Consider the following 24,811-nt stretch of genomic DNA (forward strand, 5'->3'; position numbering starts at 1 on the left):
TAAAAGGGGGGAGGGAGGGGCAGCCGCACCCTTGAGTCTTGGCGCCTCCCTCTCCCCTGCTACACCTCTCCCTCTCGTAGTAGAACGGCGAAGCCCTGCTGCGGTGACCCCTGCATCCACCACCACGCCATCGTGTTGCTGGATCTTCATCAACCTCTCCTTCCCCTTGCTGGATCAAGAAGGAGGAGACATCACGCTGACCGTACGTGTGTTGAACGCGGAGGTGCCGTCCGTTCGGCGCTAGGATCTCCAGTGATTTGGATCACGTCGAGTACGACTTTCTCATCCCCGTTCTTTGAACGCTTCCGCACGTGATCTACAAAGGTATGTAGATGCAATCCGATCACTCGTTGCTAGATGAACTCATAGATGGATCTTGGTGAAACCGTAGGAAAATTTTTGTTTTCTGCAACGTTCCCCAACAGTAAATCCGGCCGGGCCGAACACAGTAGACAAAGCTCGTTTGAGCTGCATCATGATATAGCCCAATACAGAGGCGCCACACACCCACTATGCTTCACAGATGAAGTAATGGATCATCAAATTCCCGAGGGTTTCAAACCCGTGAACATCGAATCATACGATGGCACAACAGATCCTGCGGTATGGATCGAGGACTATCTCCTTCATATCCACATGGCCCGCAGTGATGACCTACACGCCATCAAATACCTCCCACTCAAGCTTAAAGGACCAGCTCGGCATTGGCTTAACAGCTTGCCAGTAGAATCAATTGGTTGTTGGGAGGACCTGGAAACCGCATTCCTCGATAATTTCCAGGGCACTATGTGCGACCACCAGACGCCGATGATCTTAGCCACATAATTCAGCAGCCAGAGGAATCGGCCAGACAATTCTGGACACGGTTCACCAAGAAAAATCAAATCGTCGACTGTCCGGACGCAGAGGCCCTAGCAGCCTTCAAGCATAACATCCGCGACGAGTGGCTTGCACGGCACCTAGGACAGGAAAAGCCGATATCTATGGCAGCCCTCATGACACTTATGACCCGCTTTTGCGCGGGAGAAGACAGCTGGCTAGCTCGCAGCAATAACATGACCAAGTGCCCTGGTAATACGGATACCAAGGACAGCAGTGGCAGGTCGCGTCGCAACAAGCAAAAGCGCCGCATTAACAACGACAATGCTGAGGATATGGCAGTTAATGCCGGATTGAGAGGCTCTAAACCCGGTCAGCGGAAAAAGCCATTCAAAAGAAATACTCCGGGCCCGTCCAGTTTGGACCGAATACTCAACCGCTCATGCCAGATACATGGCACCCCCGAAAAACCAGCCAATCACACCAACAGGGATTGTTGGGTGTTCATGAAGGAAATATGCCCTAGAGGCAATAATAAAGTTATTATTTATTTCCTTATATCATGATAAATGTTTATTATTCATGCTAGAATTGTATTATCCGGAAACATAATACTTGTGTGAATACATAGACAAACTAAACGTCACTAGTGTGCCTCTACTTGACTAGCTCATTAATCAAAGATGGTTATGTTTCCTAACCATAGACATGTGTTGTCCTTTGATTAACGGGATCACATCATTAGGAGAATGATGTGATTGACATGACCCATTCCATTAGCTTAGCACCCGATCATTTAGTATGTTGCTATTGCTTTCTTCATGACTTATACATGTTCCTATGACTATGAGATTATGCAACTCCCGTTTACCGGAGGAACACTTTGTGTGCTACCAAACGTCACAACATAACTGGGTGATTATAAAGGTGCTCTACAGGTGTCTCCGAAGGTACTTGTTGGGTTGGCATATTTCAAGATTAGGATTTGTCACTCCGATTGTCGAAGAGGTATCTCTGGGCCCTCTCGGTAATGCACATCACTTAAGCCTTGCAAGCATTGCAACTAATGAGTTAGTTGCGAGATGATGTATTACAGAACGAGTAAAGAGACTTGCCGGTAACGAGATTGAACTAGGTATTGAGATACCGACGATCGAATCTCGGGCAAGTAACATACCGATGACAAAGGGAACAACGTATGTTGTTATGCGGTCTGACCGATAAAGATCTTCGTAGAATATGTGGGAGCCAATATGAGCATCCAGGTTCTGCTATTGGTTATTGACCGGAGATGTGTCTCGGTCATGTCTACATTGTTGTCGAACCCGTAGGGTCCGCACGCTTAAGGTTTCGATGACAGTTATATTATGAGTTTATGAGTTTTGATGTACCGAAGGAGTTCGGAGTCTCAGATGAGATCGGGGACATGATGAGGAGTCTCGAAATGGTCGAGACGTAAAGATCGATATATTGGACGATTGTATTCGGACATCGGAAAGGTTCCGAGTGGTTCGGGTATTTTTCGGAGTACCGGGGAGTTACGGGAATACGGGGAAGAAGTATATGGGCCTTATTGGGCTTTAGGGGAGAGGTAGAGGCAGGCCGCGTGCCCCCCCATTGACTAGTCCGAATTGGACTAGGGGGAGGGGCGGCGCCCCCTTCTTCCTTCTCTTCCCTCTTCCCCTTCCTTGTCTCCTACTCCTACTACTTGGAAGAACTCCTAGTAGGACTCCCCTAGGGCGCGCCATAGAGAGGGCCGGCCCTCCCCTCCTCCACTCCTTTATATACGGGGGCAGGAGGCACCCCATAGACACAAGTTGATCTTCAAGATCGTTCTCTTAGCCGTGTGCGGTGCCCCCCTCCACCATAGTCCTCGATAATATTGTAGTGGTGCTTAGGCGAAGCCCTGCGACAGTAGAACATCAAGATCATCATCACGCCGTCGTGCTGACGGAACTCTTCCCCGACACTTTGCTGGATCGGAGTCCGGGGATCGTCATCGAGCTGAACGTGTGCCAGAACTCAGAGGTGCCGTAGTTTCGGTGCTTGATCGGTCGGGCCGTGAAGACGTACGACTACATCAACCGCGTTGTCATAACGCTTCCGCTGTCGGTCTACGAGGGTACGTAGACTACACTCTCCCCTCTCGTTGCTATGCATCACCATGATCTTGCGTGTGCGTAGGAATTTTTTTGAAATTACTACGTTCCCCAACAGTGGCATCCGAGCCAGGTTTTATGCGTTGATGTTGTGCACGAGTAGAACACAAGTGAGTTGTGGGCGATATAAGTCATACTGCTTACCAGCATGTCATATTTTGGTTCGGCGGTATTGTTGGATGAAGCGGCCCGGACCGACATTACGCGTACGCTTACGCGAGACTGGTTCTACCGACGTTGTTTGCACACAGGTGGCTGGCGGGTGTCAGTTTCTCCAACTTTAGTTGAACCGAGTGTGGCTACGCCCGGTCCTTGCGAAGGTTAAAACGGCACCAACTTGACAAACTATCGTTGTGGTTTTTGATGCGTAGGTAAGATTGGTTCTTGCTAAGCCCGTAGCAGCCACGTAAAACTTGCAACAACAAAGTAGAGGACGTCTAACTTGTTTTTGCAGGGCATGTTGTGATGTGATATGGTCAAGACGTGATGAGATATAAGTTGTTGTATGAGATGATCATATTTTGTTGAAGTTATCGGCAACTGGCAAAATCCTTATGGTTGTCTCTCTATTGCATGAGATGCAAGCGCCCAAAAATTGCTTTACTTTATCGCTATGCGATAGCAATAGTTACAAGAGCAATTGCTGGCGAGACGACCACGTGACGATACATTGATATAGATCAAGATGATGGAGATCATGGTGTCATGCCGGTGACGATAGAGATCATGACAGTACTTTGGAGAGGGAGATCAAAGGCGCAAGATGATGATGGCCATATCATGTCACATATTTTGATTGCATATGATGTTTATCTTTTATACATCTTATTTTGCTTAGTTTGACGGTAGCATTTTAAGATGATCTCTCACTAATTATCAAGAAGTGTTCTCCCTGAGTATGCACCATTGCGAAAGTTCTTCGTGCTGAGACACCACGTGATGATCGGGTGTGATAGGCTCTACGTTCAAATACAACGGGTGCAAAACAGTTGCACACGCGGAATACTCAGGTTAAACTTGACGAGCCTAGCATATACAGATATGGCCTCGGAACACGGAGACCGAAAGGTCGAACGTGAATCATATAGTAGATATGATCAACATAGTGATGTTCACCATTGAAAACTACTCCATCTCACGTGATGATCGGACATGGTTTAGTTGATTTGGATCACGTGATCACTTAGATGACTAGAGAGATGTCTTTCTAAGTGGGAGTTCTTAAGTAATATGATTAATTGAACTTAAATTTATCATGAACTTAGTCCTGGTAGTATTTTGCAAATTATGTTGTAGATCAATAGCTCGCGTTGTTGCTTCCCTGTGTTTATTTTGATATGTTCCTAGAGAAAATTGTGTTCAAAGATGTTAGTAGCAATGATGCGGATTGGATCCGTGATCTGAGGTTTATCCTCATTGCTGCACAGAAGAATTATGTCCTTGATGCACCGCTAGGTGACAGACCTATTGCAGGAGCAGATGCAGACGTTATGAACGTTTGGCTAGCTCAATATGATGACTACTTGATAGTTTAGTGCACCATGCTTAATGGCTTAGAATCGGGACTTCAAAGACGTTTTGAACGTCATGGACCATATGAGATGTTCTAGGAGTTGAAGTTAATATTTCAAGCAAATACCCGAGTTGAGAGATATGAAGTCTCCAACAAGTTCTATAGCTAAAAGATGGAGGAGAATCGCTCAACTAGTGAGCATGTGCTCAGATTGTCTGGGTACTACAATCGCTTGAATCAAGTGGGAGTTAATCTTCCAGATAAGATAGTGATTGATAGAATTCTCTAGTCACCATCACCAAGTTAGTAGAACTTCATGATGAACTATAGTATGCAAGGGATGACGAAAATGACTCCCGAGCTTTTCATGATGATGAAATCGATGAAGGTAGAAATCAAGAAAGAGCATCAAGTGTTGATGGTTGACAAGATCACTAGTTTCAAGAAAAGGGCAAAGGGAAAAAAAGGGAACTTCAAGAAGAACAGCAAGCAAGTTGCTGCTCAAGTGAAGAAGCCCAAGTCTGGTCCTAAGCCTGAGACTAAGTGCTTGTACTGCAAAGGGACTGGTCACTGGAAGCAGAACTACCCCAAGTGATTGGCGGATAAGAAGGACAGCAAAGTGAACATAAGAATATTTGATATACATGTTATTGATGTGTACTTTACTAGTGTTTATAGCAACCCCTCGGTATTTGATACTAGTTCAGTTGCTAAGATTAGTAACTCGAAACGGGAGTTGCAGAATAAACAGAGACTAGTTAAGGGTGAAGTGACGATGTGTGTTGGAAGTGGTTCCAAGATTGATATGATCATCATCGCACACTCCCTATACTTTTGGGATTAGTGTTGAACCTAAATAAGTGTTATTTGGTGTTTGCGTTGAGCATGAATATGATTTGATCATGTTTATTGTAATACGGTTATTCATTTAAGTAAGAGAATAAATTTATGTTCTGTTTACATGAATAAAACCTTATATGGTTACACACCCAATGAAAATGGTTCATTGGATCTCGATCGTAGTGATACACATATTCATAATATTGAAACCAAAAGATGCAAAGTTAATAATGATAGTGCAACTTATTTGTGGCACTGCCGTTTAGGTCATATTGGTGTAAAGCGCATGAAAAAACTCCATGCTGATGGGATTTTGGAATCACTTGATTATGAATCACTTGGTGCTTGCGAACCATGCCGTATGGGCAAGATGACTAAAGACTCCGTTCTCCGGAACAATGGAGTGAGCAACTGACTTACTGGAAATAATACATACTGATGTATGCGATCCGATGAGTGTTGAAGCTCGCGGCGGGTATCGTTATTTTCTGACCTTCACATATGATTTGAGCAGATATGGGTATATCTACTTGATGAAACATAAGTCTGAAACATTTGAAAAGTTCAAAGAATTTCAGAGTGAAGTGGAAAATCACCGTAATAAGAAAAATAAGGTTTCTACGATCTGATCGCGGAGACAAATATTTGAGTTACGAGTTTGGTCTTCAATTAAAACTATGTGGAATAGTTTCACAAATTCATGCCACCTGGAACACCACAGCATAATGATGTGTTCGAACGTCATAACCGTACTTTATTGGATATAGTGAAATCTATGATGTTTCTTACAGATTTACCAACATCGTTTTGGGGTTATGCATTAAAGACAGCTGCATTCACGTTTAAAAGGGCACCATCTAAGTTCGTTGAGACGACACTGTATGAACTGTGGTTTGACAAGAAACCAAAGTTGTCGTTTCTTAAAGTTTGGGGTTGCAATGCTTATAAGAAAAAGTTTCATCCTGATAAGCTCAAACCCAAATCGGAGAAATGTGTCTTCATAGGATACCCAAAGAAGACAGTTGGGTACACCTTCTATCACAGATCCGAAGGCAAGACATTCGTTGCTAAGAATGGATCCTTTCTAGAGAAGGAGTTTCTCTCGAAAGAAGTGAGTGGGAGGAAAGTAGAACTTGATGAGGTAATTGTACCTGCTCCCTTATTGGAAAGTAGTACATCACAGAAACCGGTTTCTGTGACACCTACACCAATTAGTGAGGAAGCTAATGATGATGATCATGAAACTTCAGAACAAGTTACTACTGAACCTCGTAGATCAACCAGAGTAAGATCCGCACCAGAGTGGTACGGTAATCTTGTTCTGGAAGTCATGGTACTAGATCATGATGAACCTACGAACTATGAAGAAGCGATGGTGAGCCCAGATTCCGCAGAATGGCTTGAAGCCATGAAATCTGAGATGGGATCCATGTATGAGAACAAAGTGTGGACTCTGGTTGACTTGCCCAATGATCGGCAAGCAATTGAGAATAAATGGATCTTCAAGAAGAAGACTGACGCTGACGGTAATGTTATTGTCTACAAAGCTCGACTTGTCGCAAAAGGTTTTTGACAAGTTCAAGGGATTGACTACGATGAGACCTTCTCACCCGTAGCGATGCTTAAGTCTGTCCGAATCATGTTAGCAATTGCCGCATTTTATGATTATGAAATTTGGCAGATGGATGTCAAAACAGCATTCCTGAATGGATTTCTGGAAGAAGAGTTGTATATGATGCAGTCGGAAGGTTTTGTCGATCCAAAAGCTGTTAACAAAATGTGCAAGCTCTAGCGATCCATCTATGGACTGGTACAAGCATCTCAGAGTTGGAATATACGCTTTGATGAAGTTGATCAAAGCATATAGTTTTATATAGACTTGCGGTGAAGCCTGTATTTACAAGAAAGTGAGTGGGAGCACTACAACATTTCTGATAAGTATATGTGAATGACATATTGTTGATTGGAAATAATGTAGAATTATTCTGCAAAGCATAAAGGAGTGTTTGAAAGGAGTTTCTTTTAAAGAAAGACCTCGGTGAAGCTGCTTACATATTGAGCATCAAGATCTATAGAGATAGATCAAGACGCTTGATAAGTTTTTTCAATGAGTACATACCTTGACAAGATTTTGAAGTAGTTCAAAATGGAACAGTCAAAAAAGAGTTCTTGCCTGTGTTACAAGGTGTGAAATTGAATAAGACTCAAAGCCCGACCACGGCAGAAGATAGAAAGAGAATGAAAGTCATTCCCTATGCCTTGGCCATAGGTTCTATAAAGTATGTCATGCTGTGTACCAGACCTATTGTATACCCTACACTGATTTTGGCAAGGGAGTACAATAGTGATCTAGGAGTAGATCACTGGACAGCGGTCAAAATTATCCTTAGTGGAATAAGGATATGTTTCTCGATTATGGAAGTGACAAAAGGTTCGTTGTAAAAGGGTTACGTCGATACAAGTTTTGGCACTGATCCAGATGACTCTAAGTCTTCATCTGGATACATATTGAAAGTGGGAGCAATTAGCTAAAATAGCTCCGTGCAGAGCTTTGTAGACATAGAAATTTGCAAAATACTTACGGATCTGAATATGACAGACCCGTTGACTAAAATTATCTCACAAACAAAACATGATCACACCTTAGTACTCTCTGGGTGTTAATCGCATAGCGATGTGAACTAGATTACGGACTCTAGTAAACCCTTTGGATGTTGGTCACATGTCGATGTGAACTATGGGTGTTAACCACATAAAGATGTGAACTATTGATGTTAAATCACATGGCGATGTGAACTAGATTATTGACTCTAGTGCAAGTGGGAGACTGAAGGAAATATGCTCTAGAGGCAATAATAAAGTTATTATTTATTTCCTTATATCATGATAAATGTTTATTATTCATGCTAGAATTGTATTATCCGGAAACATAATACTTGTGTGAATACATAGACAAACTAAACGTCACTAGTGTGCCTCTACTTGACTAGCTCGTTAATCAAAGATGGTTATGTTTCCTAACCATAGACATGTGTTGTCATTTGATTAACGGGATCACATCATTAGGAGAATGATGTGATTGACATGACCCATTCCATTAGCTTAGCACCCGATCGTTTAGTATGTTGCTATTGCTTTCTTCATGACTTATACATGTTCCTATGACTATGAGATTATGCAACTCCCGTTTACCGGAGGAACACTTTGTGTGCTACCAAACATCACAACGTAACTGGGTGATTATAAAGGTGCTCTACAGGTGTCTCCAAAGGTACTTGTTGGGTTGGCGTATTTCAAGATTAGGATTTGTCACTCCGATTGTCGGAGAGGTATCTCTGGGCCCTCTCGGTAATGCACATCACTTAAGCCTTGCAAGCATTGCAACTAATGAGTTAGTTGCGAGATGATGTATTACAGAACGAGTAAAGAGACTTGCCGGTAACGAGATTGAACTAGGTATTGAGATACCGACGATCGAATCTCGGGCAAGTAACATACCGATGACAAAGGGAACAACGTATGTTGTTATGTGGTCTGACCGATAAAGATCTTCGTAGAATATGTGGGAGCCAATATGAGCATCCAGGTTCTGCTATTGGTTATTGATCGGAGATGTGTCTCGGTCATGTCTACATTGTTCTCGAACCCGTAGGGTCCGCACGCTTAAGGTTTCGATGATAGTTATATTATGAGTTTATGAGTTTTGATGTACCGAAGGAGTTCGGAGTCCCGGATGAGATCGGGGACATGACGAGGAGTCTCGAAATGGTCGAGACGTAAAGATCGATATATTGGACGACTATATTCGGACATCGTAAAGGTTCCGAGTGGTTCGGGTATTTTTCGGAGTACCGGGGAGTTACGGGAATACGGGGGAAGAAGTATATGGGCCTTATTGGGCTTTAGGGGAGAGGTAGAGGCAGGCCGCGCGCCCCCCCATTGACTAGTCCGAATTGGACTAGGGGGAGGGGCGGCGCCCCCTCCTTCCTTCTCTTCCCTCTTCCCCTTCCTTGTCTCCTACTCCTACTACTTGGAAGAACTCCTAGTTGGACTAGGAAAGGGGGAATCCTACTCCCAGTGGGAGTAGGACTCCCCTAGGGCGCGCCATAGAGAGGGCCGGCCCTCCCCTCCTCCACTCCTTTATATACGGGGGCAGGGGCACCCCATACACACAAGTTGATCTTCAAGATCGTTCTCTTAGCCGTGTGCGGTGCCCCCCTCCACCATAGTCCTCGATAATATTGTAGTGGTGCTTAGGCGAAGCCCTGCGACAGTAGAACATCAAGATCGTCATCACGCCGTCGTGCTGACGGAACACTTCCCCGACACTTTGCTGGATCGGAGTCCGGGGATCGTCATCGAGCTGAACGTGTGCCAGAACTCGGAGGTGCCGTAGTTTCGGTGCTTGATCGGTCAGGCCGTGAAGACGTACGACTACATCAACCGCGTTGTTATAACGCTTCCGCTGTCGGTATACGAGGGTACGTAGACTACACTCTCCCCTCTCGTTGCTATGCATCACCATGATCTTGCATGTGCGTAGGATTTTTTTTGAAATTACTACGTTCCCCAACAGTTCAAGCAGGCAGGCAAGTTAAATGCCGAAAGCAGAGACAAGAGGCTGCATAGCGATGACGAGGAGGAGCCCCGGCCGCCGAACAACAGTGGACAGAAAGGTTTTCCCCCACAAGTGGGGTGAACATGATATACGCAACCCACGTCCCCAAGAGGGAGCGGAAGCGTGCGCTAAGGGACGTATACACGATGGAGCCAGTCGCCCCAAAGTTCAACCCATGGTCTTCCTGCCCGATCACTTTTGATCGAAGGGACCACCCCACTAGCATCCGTCATGGCGGATTCGCCGCATTGGTTCTAGACCCAATTATTGACGGATTTCACCTCACTGGAGTCCTTATGGATGGCGGCAGCAGCCTGAACCTGCTTTACCAGGATACAGTGCGAAAAATGGGCATCGATCCCTCGAGCATTAAACCCACTAAAACAACCTTTAAAGGCGTCATACCAGGTGTAGAGGCCAACTATACAGGCTCAGTTACACTTGAAGTGCTCTTCGGATCTCCGGATAATTTCCGAAGCGAGGAGTTAATCTTCGACATAGTCCCGTTCCGCAGTGGCTATCACGCACTTCTCGGGCGAACCGCATTTGCCAAGTTCAATGCGGTGCCGCACTACGCATACCTCAAGCTCAAGATGCCAGGCCCTTGAGGAGTCATCACAGTCAATGGAAACACCGAACGCTCTCTCCGAACGGAGGAGCATACAGCGGCTATCGCAGCGGAAGTACAAAGCAGCCTCTCAAGGCAATTCTCCGGTCCGGCCATTAAACGTCTGGACACCGTCAAGCGTGCCCGGAGTAACCTACAAGAAGACCGCCTGGCACGTTCCGAGCAAGCGTAGCAATGCGGCCCCAACCCCAGCCCTCGCGAACTTGCGAAACCAGTGTTGCGCGTACATAACTACGCTCTGGAAATACCATGGGCACATGGGGAGGGGCACCATCACGGCATGCCCGAAACGCGGCTTAAACCGCACTAGGGGCTGCCGATTTCTTAATTTTCTCTTACTTTCAGGACTCCACTCTTCAGAAGGCCTGTCTGGCAGTACAATTGCCGCACAAACGATACAACAACCAGGGGAGCAGAAAGCTACGCCGCACTATGGAACTCTAAGGTGGTCTCTATAACGAGCAGTATACCTGTTTCACATGCCATTCCGCAGCTCGCCCCTGGAAAGGACATGTTAAATAGTCCCATCTTTTGCTTATTGCACTATTTGTATCGTTCTGCTTTGATCGCAGCTTTTTTAAATAAACAATGCATAGCTTCCGTCTATTATTGCATTACTCTTTTTTACGAATATATGTTCATTAATGACATGTTGCACCCGTACACTTTGGTACGGCCAATACGCCAGGGGCTTAAGTACCCTACAATACGGTGTGAGAAGTCTGAAGACTTTCACAAGTGCGGCACCCCGAACTTATAGCATTATATGCATCGGCTCCGAATCATGTCTTGGGTCAATAGTTGGGTTTGCCCGGCTCCTATGTTTTGGTACCTTACGTTCCGTTATATCGGCTAAGGTAGCACTAGGAGAACTACTGCGATTGTGCCCCAGTTGAGATGGGCTAAGCACCTCAGTAGAGAAAGCTAAAACTGACCGTCATGATGAGGCGAGAGCTGGTCGCTGTTCGAGAGGTTTTCGAGTCCCGAAAGACTTATGCCGCCTAGAGCGAGGAGTCGGCTTTGTCCGGCCTAGGCATGGATAGCGCCCCGAACTCGGTCTTCCGAACACTAGGGGCTTCGCCGAAATTTAAAATTATAGAATTCTATGGCTAAGTGAGAGTGTTCAAGCATTATAGTCCGATTGCCTTGTTCGTTGTGTTGAGCGCCTCCCTCGAAGGACCCAAGAATGGGAAAAAGAGCGCTCATGTTTATCCCGAACAACCCAGCACTCGTGGCATGGGGGCAGAAGCCGACGACTCGCCATCTCTCAAATTTGATAAACGGCCGCACATAAGGTAATATTCTAAATTCAAAAGCGTTGCTTAGCGCATATGAACAAGTTTTCAGCGTACAGGATCACAAATGCGAGTTTACTCAAAAATTACATCTTTGGAGCATTCATCCGCTATAAGGCGGGCACCCTTCAGGACGCCCTCATAATACGCTTTCGGGACGCGATGCTCCTTGCCCGGCGGCGGCCCGTCCTTCACCAGCTTCTCCGCATCCATCTTGCCCTAGTGCACTTTAGCATGGGCAAGCGCCCTACGGGCACCTTCGATGCAGACGGAGCGCTTGATTACTTCAAGCCATGGACAGGTGTCCACCAACCGCCGCACCAGCCCGAAGTAGCTACCAGGCAGAGCCTCTCCAGGCCAAAGCCGAACTATGAGGCCCTTTATGGCCTGTTCGGCCACGTTGTGGAGCTCGACCATTTGCTTCAGCTGGTCGCTCAAAGGCACCAGGTGTCCGGCCTCAGCATACTAAGACCAGAACACCTTCTCCGTCGAGCTCCCCTCCTCGGCTCGGTAGTAGGCAGCGGCATCAGACGCACTGCGGGGCAAATCTGCAAATGCTCCTGGAGAGCTCTGGACTCGGGTAAGTAACAAGTAATTCACTTTCACGTGCTTGCTTTGCATAATGAATGCCTTACCCGCCGCTATCTTCTTCATCGCTTCAATTTCTTGGAGGGCTTTCTGGGCTTTGGCCTTGGCAGACTTCGCGCTTTCGAGGGCTGCCGCAAGCTCGGACGCTTGCGTCTTTGAGTCAAGCTCCAAACTCTCGTGTTTTTTCATGAGAGCCTGAAGCTCTTTCTGCACCTCTTCCACCCGCGCCTCCTGCTTCCCTATCTCTGTGCGCTCCGCGGTCGCTCTATTTTCGGCCTCGGACAACGCTTTCTTAAGGGTTGCCACCTCAGTCGTGGCCCCTATAATATCACGTTGATCATGTCATTTTTTGCAACCACATCTTCTCTATATACTTGCGCAAGGTATTACTTACCTTCCTTCTCCTCGAGTTGCCTCTTGGCATGGCCGAGCTCGTTCTCGGACCGCGCGAGGTTTTGCTTCAGCGTATCCACCTCCGCAGTCAGTGCGACGGAGGCCAGCAGCGAAGCCTGCATACGCATATTGACTTGATTATGTTGGACTGCAAATGTTATTAGATCCTCTATTCGGATTTTCTTTCCGAACGCCGAACAGAGCATCAGGGGCTACTGTCTATGCGGTAATATTTTTACATATTCTTTACTTACCTCAAAGCCTGTTAGAAGGCTGGCATCAGGGGCTCTTGGCGGACTGAACCTTCTGGATCACCGCACTCATAATAGTGCGGTGCTCCTCGTCGATGGAGGCGCCGTTAAGCACCTCCAGCAAATTGTCCGGTGCCTCTGGTTGGACGGAGGTCACCGGCTCGGTAGGCTTGCTCCTCTTGGAAGGAGGCTGCCTACCGGAGTCCAGAACCGTTGAGGGTTCCGGTGCGGTGTCCGGCTCAAGGCCGGACTTGGAGCCCTTGGGGGTTCTATCCCCTTTACGCTTGGAGTCCGGGAGGTCGCCTTGCGGCGCCTCCAGGACCACCTCCTCCTGGCTTGGAACCTGTTGGGACGCCACCTCGGCATCGTCCGTAGGGTGGGGGGAGGTAGCCGTCGGAAGCGAATTCACATCCAACGAATCCAGGGAACCGCTCGATGACACGTCGAGCCGGTCTTTGGGTGGACTGCATAAACATGTTTGACGTAAGGAAAAGTTGTGCAATGGAGGAATACTATGAATCACTCTAGTATCCGGATACTTACGATTTCGCCAGGAGCTTGGCCCTGAGCGGCCACTCCTCTTCGCCGTCGTCGGCGTTGGTGGAGTAGTCCGGAGGAAGGGTTTTCCCCTTCTTGGACCCTTCGGCCTCCCCAGTTGGGGCGGCCTTCCTTTTCTTCCCTCCCCCCGCGGGAGGGGGAGAGGTCTATTCTTCCTCCTCCTCGTCTTCACGGGAGGGGTGCGTCTCGGAGTCGTCGGATGATGAATCCGACACCTCCAGGCGCCGGGCAGTCTTTCGAGTCCCCGTGGCCATCTTCTTGGCCTTCTTCTCCGGCACCACATAGGGTGCCGGAACCAGCAGCTTCGCCAAGCGAGCGTCCGCTGGACCTTTGGGCAAAGGAGCCGGACAGTTGATCTGTCCGGACGTCTCCTGCCAATTCTGTCAAAGGTAAGGGAGCTTAGATCCCGCATGGAGTCAAACTATGAAAAACTAATACCCTGTAAAAGGTAAAAACAGCTTACCGCACTAGCGTGACGCTGCGTGCTGAATCCGCGATCCTCGGTAGCGGATGCGGGGGCCTCGGCGCCCTTGAAAAGCACCTTCCAGGCATCTTCGTACATCGTGTCGAAGAGCCTGCTCAGAGTTCGGTGCTGCGCCGGGTCGAACTCCCACATGTTGAAAGCCCGTTGTTGACACGGGAGGATCCGGCGGATGAGCATAACCTGGACTACGTTGACAAGTTTGAGCTTCTTGTCCACCAGGGTTTGGACGCATGTTTGGAGTCTGGTCTGCTCTCCTTTTTTACCCCACGACAGGCCTGTCTCTTTCCAGGAGGTGAGCCGCGTAGGGGGTCCGGATCGGAACTCGGGGGCTGCGACCCATTCAGGGTCGCGTGGCTCGGTGATGTAAAACCATCCCGATTGCCACCCCTTTAGGGTCTCCACGAAGGAGCCCTCGAGCCATAAGACGCTGGGCATCTTGCCCACCATGGCGCCTCCGCACTCTGCCTGGGTGCCGCGCACCACCTTCGGCTTGACATTGAAAGTCTTGATCCATAGGCCGAAATGGGGGCGGATGCAGAGGAAAGCCTCGCACACGACGATAAACGCCGAGATGTTGAGGACAAAGTTCGGGGCCAGATCGTGGAATTCCAGGCCATAGTAGAACATGAGCCCCCGAACAAATGGGTGGAGAGGGAAGCCCAGTCCGCGGAGGAAATGGGGGAGGAACACTACCCTCTCATGGGGCCTAGGGGTGGGGGTGAGCTTCCCCTCTTCGGGAAGCCGGTGCGCAATGTCGTTAGACAAGTATCCGGCCTTCCTCAGTTTTTTGATGTGTCCCTCCGTGACGGAGGAGACCATCCACTTGCCTCCCGCTCTGGACATGGCTGGACAAGGTTGAGGTGGGGTGTGCGGACTTGAGCGCTGGAGCTCGAGTGCGCGGAAATGGATAGGCAAAGGAGGAAGAAGGCGTGGATGAAAAGGTGGATCCTTATCCCCTTATATGGGCGGACGCGACTATGCGTCCCCACCAGCCTGGTAAAACTCGCTTATCTCCCCAGCGCCGTAATCAATGGCGCGGTTGGGTTACCCAAGCCGTATTGATGAGAATCCCAGAATAAGGGGACACGATCTCTGCTTTGACAAGACGTGCCAAGGAAACCGCCTCGCTAAACGCGCTGAGGTGGGACAGTAAAACGATTCGAATAAAGACTTGGCCGTGGCGTGATGTCACGCTATGGAATACGTTAGCAGACTAGATTTGTGTATATTCTCTCTATGGCAATATGTGGAAACTTATTTTGCAGAGCCGGACACTACCTTTGTGTTCAAAATCTTCTATGAAGTACTTGGAGGAGGAACCCGCCTTGCAATGCCGAAGACAATCTGTGCACCGGACTCGTCGTCATTGAAGCCTAGTTCAGGGGCTACTGAGGGAGTCCTGGATTAGGGGGTGTCCGGATAGCCCGACTATACCTTCGGTCGGACTCCTGGACTATGAAGATACAAGATTGAAGACTTCGTCCCGTGTCCGGAAGGGACTTTACTTGGCGTGGAAGGCAAGCTTGGTGATACGGATATGTAGATCTCCTACCATTGTAACCAACTCTGTGTAACCCTAGCCCCTCTCCGGTGTCTATAAACCGGAGGGTTTTAGTCCGAAGGACGAACAACAATCATACCATAGGCTAGCTTCTAGGGTTTAGCCTCCTTGATCTCGTGGTAGATCTACTCTTGTACTACCCATATCATCAATATTAATCAAGCAGGAGTAGGGTTTTACCTCCATCGAGAAGGCCCGAACTTGGGTAAAAACATCGTATCCCTTGTCTCCTGTTACCATCCGCCTAGACGCATAGTTCGGGATCCCCTATCCGAGATCCGTCGGTTTTGACACCGACAGGTACCAATTCGTTGAGACTCCCTCGATTATGGTATCAAGTATCAACGTGCAATTCTCATCTAAAGACTCGAAGAAACTCTGGTATTTTTCCTTGGTCTTGGAGTTAGCATTTTTTTTGAATTATTTGGATTGCTTACCATATATGTCACGTGGTAGTCTTGGAGTTAGAGCATCTTCAGTCGCGCCCCCAACAAGACCCCCTAGGCGATTTTTTGGCCGCCGACGCCAAAAAATTGGCCCAGTCGCGTCCCCGAAGGTCCTTTTTTTCATCGGCTCGGGCAGAAATTGGTGCCGGTGGACCCAGGCCGAACCCGACGCGCTGGGGCGCTTGGGGGCGCCGGCCGAATCGTTTTTAACGCGAGAATCGACAGGCCCTCCTTGGCAGCGACTCGGCTGTTCTCGTCGCTTCGTCGTCCTCATCGCCTCGGTTCCCGCGGGGAATCAATGCCAAAGCTGCCGCGCGCTGCCGCGCCGATCAGCCTCCATTGATCCCTCACGGGCGGCGCAGTGAAGGCGGGGCGATGCGCGTCCCTCGCCCGCCACGCGTACACACGGCGGCCACGCGGGCGCCGCCTATATAAGTCGCCCCCTCCCACACCGGTGAGCCACTCACAGACCTCGCTCTCCACCGCCGACACCTCCGTTCCTTCCTCTCTTCTCGTCGTTTCCACTTCACCCAATGGCCGAGCGCTACCCAGGCGATGGCGCGGCGACGAACGGCTTCGGCCGACGCCACCTTCACGAGGACGAACCCCGGCTTCTCTATGAGGCCGAGTACCCGGTCCCGCCGGACATGCGGGTGCCCGGAGCGTGGAGGATAAGCGCCGGCATGGTCCCGGTGCCACCGCCGCCCACCGGGGCGGCACGTCGTGCGGAGATCGCCCGTATCCATGCCTCTCTGCCGCAGGCGGCGAGAGAAGGGCCGAGGTACACCCCCGACAGCTCGATGTGGGAGCCGTACTTTCGTCGCTGCTATAACGAGCAGCTCGAGGCCACCAACGGCGTCATCCCCTCCGGGAGGCTCAACGCCGACGGGCGCCGCCGATGGTGGGGCGTGCCCAGCCGCACGCTGCAGGCCGTCCTCGAGCACATCGAGGGCGGCAACACGCCGAGGCTGGAGTATCCCGCTCCCTCTACCTTCTCCCGCCGGCGTGGGAGCTCGTGGACGCCACGCCGCATGGACCCGGCATCCTCCTCCTCGTCCGACGGCTCTCCCTCCCTCCTCTCCGTCAAGCCGGAGCCCCAGGACGCGCCGATCAGCCGGCGCACCCGTAGCTGCGGCGTCCGCATCGCCGAGTTCTTCCCCGCCTCCGCCCGCCTCGTTAGGTCGAAGGTGGAGTCCAGCCTCCCCGCGGAGTACGAGGCCATAGCCTGGTCCGGCTTCTCCGACGAGGCCGCCCTCAAGTGGGCGCGGGACGACTACCTCCACGACGAGATGGTCCGGCAGCGCCGAGCCCTGCAGGAGATAGCCGCCCGCCAGCGTGGGCGCGAGGACGAGCACGTCATGGTGATCCTCGACAGCGGCGAGGACGAGGACGCCCCCGGACCGTCCAACCTGCCGCGCGTTGGCGACCCTGGGCAGGGGAGCAGCAGGGACGGCGGCCCGCGAAGGAGGCGACGACGACGACGACAGCGGCGACCACACGCAGTTCTACAGGCTCCTCGGCATGTAGAGCTTCAGGACGGCGGGCGGTAAGGAACGGCGACGGCGACGGCTTGTCTAGTAGTGTTTTTTTTTCCTTCTTTTGTAAAATATTTTATGAACTCGCCGAAGTTTGGTTAAATTTACGCCTTGCTTAACGTCGGTACGTCTTCAGGCGGCGATTTTTAGCGTCTCTTAGGGGGCCAACGGCTGGAAATGCTCTTAGCATTCGCGCAAGCACAACTCACAAACCATGAGAGCTTATATATGTCTCTGCCTACCCATTTCTAGCTCACTGCAGATACTCGCACACTCTTCCCGGCCGGCATGGCTGCTCTCTCGCCAGCTCTCCTCATCTCCATCCTTGTGGTCCTCGTCGCCACTGCCACCACAGCCCAATGCCGCCCTCAGAAAGACCACGGCCACGCCGCCAAGACCGCCTTTTCCCCGCTAGCCACCGTCCACGCCATCTGCAGCACCACCCCACACCCGGCGTCGTGCCTCGCGTCGGCCGCCGTGCACCTCGACGCCGCCACGGCCCATCTCCTGGCGTCGTCCATCACCGTCCCCCTCCTCCCGGCGAGCATCCTCTCGGTCGCGCTCGCCTCCCTCCGCGGTGCGCTCTCGGCCGTCTCCTCCCTCTCCCCCGTCCTCTCCTCCACGCTCTCGGCCCCGTCGTCCTCGACGACGCCGCTCCGGCGCGGCGCCGCGCAGGACTGCCTCGAGCTCCACGACGCCACGCTGGGCTCCCTCTCGCGCTCCGCCTCGCTGCTCGCGTCCCCCGGCGAGGGCCTCCCCTCGGTGCGCGCGCACCTCTCGGCCGCGCTCACCAACAAGGCCACCTGCCTCGACGGCCTCGCCGGCGCCTCCGGCCCGCGGATGGACGGCCTGCTCGCCTCCCTCGACGACGCCTACGAGCACGTCTCCAACTCGCTCTCCCTCGTCGCCCGCCGCGGCGGTGGAGGGTCCGCGGCCAGCTTCCAAGCCACGGTGGCCAAGATCATCCACCACAACCGGCGCCTGCTCCAGGACGACGAAGACAGCGATGGGGACGACGACGACAGCAGCCGCAACGACAACGACGACGACAACAGCCGCAACGACAACGAGGACAGCGGCAACAGCGACGGCAACAACGGCAGCGGCGACACGGTGATCACGGTGGCGAAGGACGGGTCGGGGAACGTCCGGACGGTGGGGGAGGCGGTGGCCGCGGCGCCGAACAACAGCGAGGCGAGGACGGTGATCCAGGTGAAGGCCGGGACGTACGTGGAGAACGTGGAGGTGCCCCCGTACAAGACGAACATCGCCCTGGTCGGCGAGGGCCGCGACGTGACGGTCATCACCGGCAGCCGCAGCGCCGCCGACGGCTGGACCACCTTCCGCACCGCCACCGTCGGTAATCATCGCCTATCATTACATCCTAACCAACTCTACCTGCATAGCGTCAGCGCGGTGCGCACGCACGCTACATTGCTCCGTGTTGCCATGCACGCATGCACGCACGCACGCTGCTGCTGATGTCTGTGGACTGTGGCATTGTTCTTCACGTACACGTAACGTAACCAAGGCTCACTCACTGACTCTGAGCAGCGAGAGAATAGTCAAGCGTAGGACATGATGCATGCACGGATAATGCATCACCTAGGAATCTGGCCTGACGCAGATCTATCTAAATTTACGTTTTTGGGCGCATGCGGGTCCAGATTCCGGAGGTGCATGAGTCGAGTCGGATGCCATTGATCCATCACATGCATGTGTTCGTGTTCGCTCCTCGAGCTAAAATCCGAAACACCACCATGGACCTGCATGCCTGTCACCTGTCAGAATGTTGGCCGCTCTTAACACTTAACCCTAGCTAGCTTCGCTCGACAACAACTCATCGACAAAAACATCATTCTTCCGGTCCTGACGAGCGAGACCGACGATCAAACGGCCGGGATTGACTGATCTGATCAGACGTGCACGCATGAACATGCAGGGGTGTCCGGCGAGGGGTTCCTGGCGCGGGACATCGCGTTCCGCAACACGGCGGGCGCGGCAAGGGGGCAGGCGGTGGCGCTGCGGGTGAACGCGGACATGGCGGCGGCGTACCGCTGCGCCGTCGACGGCCACCAGGACGCGCTCTACGCGCACTCCTTCCGGCAGTTCTACCGCGAGTGCGCCCTCTCCGGCACGGTGGACCTCGCCTTCGGCAACGCCGCCGCGGTGCTCCAGGCGTGCGCGCTCGTCGCCGGCGCGCCGGTCCCGGGCCAGTCGAACGTGCTCACGGCGCAGTCCCGGGGCGACCCGAACCAGGACACGGGCTTCGCCGTGCACAACTGCACCGTGGAGGCCTCGCCGGAGCTGCTCGCCAGCGGCGTCGGCACCCGCACCTTCCTCGGCCGGCCGTGGGGCGCGTACGCGCGGGCGGTGGTCATCGAGTCCTTCCTGGGCCCGCTCGTGGACCGCGACGGGTGGACAGGCTGGCCTGGCGCGGAGCCGGGCCGCGCCGACACGGTGTACTTCGGGGAGTACGCGAACGAGGGGGCCGGCGCCGGCACGGGCGCGCGCGTGGGCTGGGCCGGGTTCCACGAGATGGACTACGACGAGGCCGCCCAGTTCGCCGTCGACAAGTTCATCTACGGCGACGACTGGCTCGCCGCCACCTCCTTCCCCTACGACCAAGGCATCTAAACTACGTACGTTGGATCTCAAGAATTCAGAGGTTAATCTTGAACTGTTACCGCGTTAATTTCGGCAAGATGTTCAGTAAGTTCTGTTAATCTGTTTGTGTCATGATCCAACTGAATCAGATGATTTTTGGATCTGTGAGGTGTACAACCAATCAGCAGTTTTTACTACTGTATTTGAAATGCAGATGATCCTTTTAGTAATGTAAATGCAAAACTTTTCTTTGAATTTCTGATCTGTTGGGGCCAGATAATGACATCTTCTAAGTGGTTCGTGCGTTCCCAAGTGGGTACGAAGTCCACTGAGTTTTGTAACGCTGAAGCTTATAATTGGTGATGACACGGCGTGCAGCAACAGCAAGAGGTTAAGGAGATCCTACTGTCTGGACTGTCCACGATGATGGCGACATGCACACAACGTCCAGCTGCAAACCCACGAGAGAGTTCTACCGACTTGGCTCTCTATTATCAGTGTTGATGATTGATTCGCTAGTCATAGTTAATTTCAAAAAAGCGAGAGAGAGAGATGAACATAGTTTTTCTTCTCTGTTTGTTTCCATGGTCGACATAATTTTGCTAACTGAAATGTTGTTGTGGTTTTTTGTTTCGACGAAAATCACTTTCTAAAGTTCTTTAACTCTCTGTCCAGTGAGAACACAGGATGATACCTCACAGTCACAGGCCACATATTGCAACGGGGTAGTTGCAGTGATCAGATATTCAGATCTCCCCACCTATCTTTTCATCGTCGACGCAAGTAGTATCAAGATCTCGCCCTTTCAGAAACCTTTCTAACTGTTTCCATATAAAAAGATCATCACTGTCATATAACTGATTCGTATGCTAGCACACAACAACAGCAAAGCAGAAGTGATTGTGGTGATATTAACCAAGCTGTTTGCAGAATAAAATATCACTGCTAGTTAAGCAGGGCATTTGCCACACATGGCTGCTCCTCCGGTTATTCCAGTTATTGCTCTTACTTGATCGGTCCCCCCACCCCTTGATCACTTCAGAGCTGCCACTTCTGATCGTTCTTGTGCAGAAGACCGTCCTCGGCGCCGTCCTCGAAGACCCGAAGCGTCGCGAGACGGATGAAATCGGTGACCTGGACTCCCACAGGCCTGTTCTCACAGCACAAAATGAGTAAGTTTCAGGCTGATCATCAGACACAAGAATTTTCCACCAAGGCAACAAACACCTCTTTCTCGGTTTCTCCTACCAAGCAACAGCACACAGAGGAGAAAATAAACATTCAGAAACAGATGATCAGTTGAACTCACCACGGGAAGCAGGCCTTCTCCGGCAGCCGCATTCCGAGCCTCGGGCCCTCATCGTAGCCCTCGCAGACGAGCTCGCCCTTGTCGTCCCTGTAGCACACGATCCCTCTCACCTGGTCCTCGAACACCTGCCGATCAGATCACCAGTTCAGGGAGGATTTACTCGAAAAGGAAAACAATTCAGAGAGGAAACCTAGATGTCTCCTTGGATCAAGCACAGACACGGATGATCCAAGTGTGCACCGACCAGTGCAAGATAATTTATAGTACCTTGTTGCTGGTTGGTGCAGCAAAGGAGAGGTGCGAGGATGGCTGGTTGCGTTCATGGGCTGCAGAGGTTCTGAAGCTCAAGGCTGCCGCCGGGTTCCTTGCGCCGAGTCTCGGGCCGGTGGTGGCCACGGAGGAAGAAGGGTGAGGATGGCAGTAGCTTCTGAACGCCATTTTCTGGTTGGTTTCTGGTGAGGAGTCTGGGGTTCAGCAGAGTAGAGGGCCTTGTGTTGCCTATATGCTAAAATTCTGAATGATTTTCTTGGGAGGAGGAAGGGAGGGCATGGCCAGTTACAGGCCATGGCACTTTAATAAGGTGTTTGTACTTTCTTGTAGGCTGTAGGGGCCGGGGTGGCAATCATCGGAAGGAAGGACGGAAGCAGCAGCAACCGCAAAGCTTGCAATATCTACCTATTTTTCTATTGCAAGCTACACTTGGTGCGTCGTGGCCTTCCATTGTAGCTGTCTGATGATTTTGTTTCTGTTGGACTTTCTGCATTTCAGTTGCCTTTTTGTAATCCATGTTGCCATAGATACATTATACATTCTCAAAACTGTGTAAACATTACGATCAAAATGCTAAATCTTTTACTACTCCCTCCGACCCATAGTAATTGTCGCTGCTTTAATATAACTTTGTACTACTAAAGCAGTACTTTCTTAAAAAAAACCATAACTGTCCTTAGCTTGCATCACACAAAAACACAAAATGTAAGAAAGGGATGGCCACTGCAATCAACCAGCTTTGGTATAATTAGCAGTGTCAATCTACATGTAGTATAATAACACTACGCGGCTGAGGGTTTTGCCTCGTTGGGGTCGGTGGGCCAGCGCCATTACCTCACCAACATTATCATCATAGATGTTAATGACATTCCTCAATCGGATTCAGCATAAATAATCCCCAATCTGACGTGACAGCAACAGCTAGCCTTATCCGATGATGCGCGCCAAGAATCGCTAGTTGTGCTAAACAATTGCTTTGCCATGTGACCATCTCATTATCAACGGGGCAGCGATCTTAAGAAAGAGGAGAGGGGTGGCCATCTTGTCCTCTAGCACCGGCGCAATCTAAGCCACAAAATGGAGGGTTATGACATGGCAAACATTGTGTGGGAATTGCCATGAAAAATAAGAAACGTTCTAAATTTGCCAGGTTCAAATGATATCACTAGATTTGTCATGAATGAAATTTAGTTTCAGGGTTTCTGTCAGTGTTCTGCTTAAATAATGCTCCCTCCAATCCTATGCAGTTCAATTTTGAGAGCAAGCGTTTCAATCATTCATGCTCATGTAGGCCAAACAAGTGTGATGTGGGTCGGGATCCTCTGCAGTACTGGACGGTGCAGTAGTGCATATGACATGTGGGATCGGGTCCACACGACAGCAACCGTACCGCATATGATGCGCTAAAGCAGATGATAACACCATTATTTCCAGCGGGGGCAGTTGACGATGTATTTTTGGTTTTTGCATGATTTTAGGTGTTTGATGAAAAGGTACTCGTTTGCTTCCAGGTGTGTCTTGGTAATCATGTTTTTGTAGGAATCAGGCTGCCACCAGCTAGATGCTATAAGTAGCCGTGACACCCAGCACAGTCCAAGTGGAGGCAAAGAGGGGTACGTGTATATATCTGAAAATGTTGGGTGAGGAGTCACATATCACAATCACACTTGGTTGGAAAACTTTGGAGTGTTAGCCACTTCAGTGTCGCACATCGTGAATGATTTGGGTCGGTTCTTGTTGGTCGAGGCCGACACACCTGAGTTCAGTGGCCTGAGTTGTTGCAACCCATAAAAGAAAGAAAAAGAAGATCGGCGATAAAACCCGGCACGGATTAAAATCGTATCATTTTGTGCCTCAGCAAAGTAAACCAAATTCAAGCAGACCTGCCGATCAGATCGCCAGTTCAGAGAATAGATGGCAAGTGCTTCTGAACTGCATTCTGCAACTTTTTGATTTCCTGGTGGCGGGCGAGGAGTCTGGGGTTCAGCGGAGGGCCTTGCTGGCTATATTTCCAAAATCTGAGTGCACTTCTTGGGAAGGGGAGTGAAAGGGTATGGCTGGCTCAGAGTCCTGACATTTTGAGGTCTCGGTGCCTGGCAGTTTGTAGGGCAGGGGATGCTAGTCTTGACTCTTGAGAAGTTTGGAACAAGGGTCTCAATCAAGTAGCCAAGAATGATGCACATATGGATGAATAGTTGATGAGTGTAGATGGAATTTCTTATCGTTGTTTGCAGTTGATCGATATTTGACATGAACGGATCGTTGTGTTTTGCTTGCAGTGAAAACCAGATTCATCATGCAAGCTGCTATGCATGAAGAAAACTCCGCACGTATCCACGGTCCACCCTATTTTGAGATTGGGACTGCAGCCTTGTGGTACTAGCATTGTCACGTAATCCTTCCATTATTGAATTTGTACACATATTTTCTTCAGTTACATTCCAATGTTATTTTTCAGATAAATTTCACATTTAGTTAGATAATAGTTTATTAAAAAGATCAATTCAAATTTAATAGCCTTTTCAAGATGTACTCCAGAGAGATTTCACTGAATTTCAGAAAAAATAATCAACAAGTTTCACGGCTCACATCACTTTCAGAGTCATTCAATCATACTCACACAATCTTAGTTGTATTCCATGGACAATTCACACGACCTGAAAACTGTGAACAATCTCAGAGGCATTTCAGATCAATTACAGAGATATTGCACACAAATTCATTTTTCTCGAAGACAAAAGAACTATTCCACATAAGAATATCCAAGCTGCTATGCGAATCAAAAAATTTCCACGCACAAGTTTCAGTGCAATTTCAAAAAGATCCACAATCATACCACTCTATACCACAATGATTTATAAAAATTTGAACCACGCATCATTGAAATATCACCTAACAGACATTTCAGAAACATTCACTCAAATGTTTTAGGAAAAT

At 50.2% G+C, this 24,811-nt stretch overlaps 2 protein-coding genes across 2 annotated transcripts; one reads left to right on the top strand and one right to left on the bottom strand.

Annotated features, from left to right (window-relative positions):
- The first annotated feature begins 17,935 nt into the window (after positions 1-17,935).
- Positions 17,936-20,550, top strand: LOC125523730 (pectinesterase-like). Its single transcript, XM_048688793.2, has 2 exons — positions 17,936-19,048; positions 19,631-20,550. The coding sequence occupies exons 1-2, from the start codon at positions 17,977-17,979 to the stop codon at positions 20,323-20,325; spliced, it is 1,767 nt and encodes a 588-aa protein (XP_048544750.1). The 5' UTR covers positions 17,936-17,976; the 3' UTR covers positions 20,326-20,550.
- Positions 20,551-21,125: 575 nt separating this feature from the next.
- LOC125523732 (uncharacterized) lies at positions 21,126-22,149 on the bottom strand. Its single transcript, XM_048688794.2, has 3 exons — positions 21,872-22,149; positions 21,605-21,729; positions 21,126-21,445 (listed from the first exon to the last, which is right to left on the bottom strand). Exons 1-3 carry the CDS (start codon positions 22,040-22,042, stop codon positions 21,334-21,336), a joined length of 408 nt encoding a protein of 135 aa, XP_048544751.1. The 5' UTR covers positions 22,043-22,149; the 3' UTR covers positions 21,126-21,333.
- Between the last annotated feature and the right edge of the window lie 2,662 nt (positions 22,150-24,811).

Source organism: Triticum urartu, chromosome 7A (assembly GCF_056163025.1).
Source record: "Triticum urartu cultivar PI428250 chromosome 7A, HENAU_Tu73, whole genome shotgun sequence".
Classification (NCBI taxonomy): Eukaryota; Viridiplantae; Streptophyta; class Magnoliopsida; order Poales; family Poaceae; genus Triticum; species Triticum urartu.

Bases quoted from the DNA above. Each gene is read 5' to 3' on its own strand.
- LOC125523730 (XM_048688793.2), top strand. From the start codon at position 17,977: ATGGCTGCTCTCTCGCCAGCTCTCCTCATCTCCATCCTTGTGGTCCTC. The intron at 19,049-19,630 runs GTAATCATCGCC...ATGAACATGCAG, and splicing joins CTTCCGCACCGCCACCGTCG to GGGTGTCCGGCGAGGGGTTC.
- LOC125523732 (XM_048688794.2), bottom strand. From the start codon at position 22,042: ATGGCGTTCAGAAGCTACTGCCATCCTCACCCTTCTTCCTCCGTGGCC. The intron at 21,730-21,871 runs GTACTATAAATT...TCTGATCGGCAG, and splicing joins CTGCACCAACCAGCAACAAG to GTGTTCGAGGACCAGGTGAG. The intron at 21,446-21,604 runs GTGAGTTCAACT...CTGTGAGAACAG, and splicing joins GAGAAGGCCTGCTTCCCGTG to GCCTGTGGGAGTCCAGGTCA.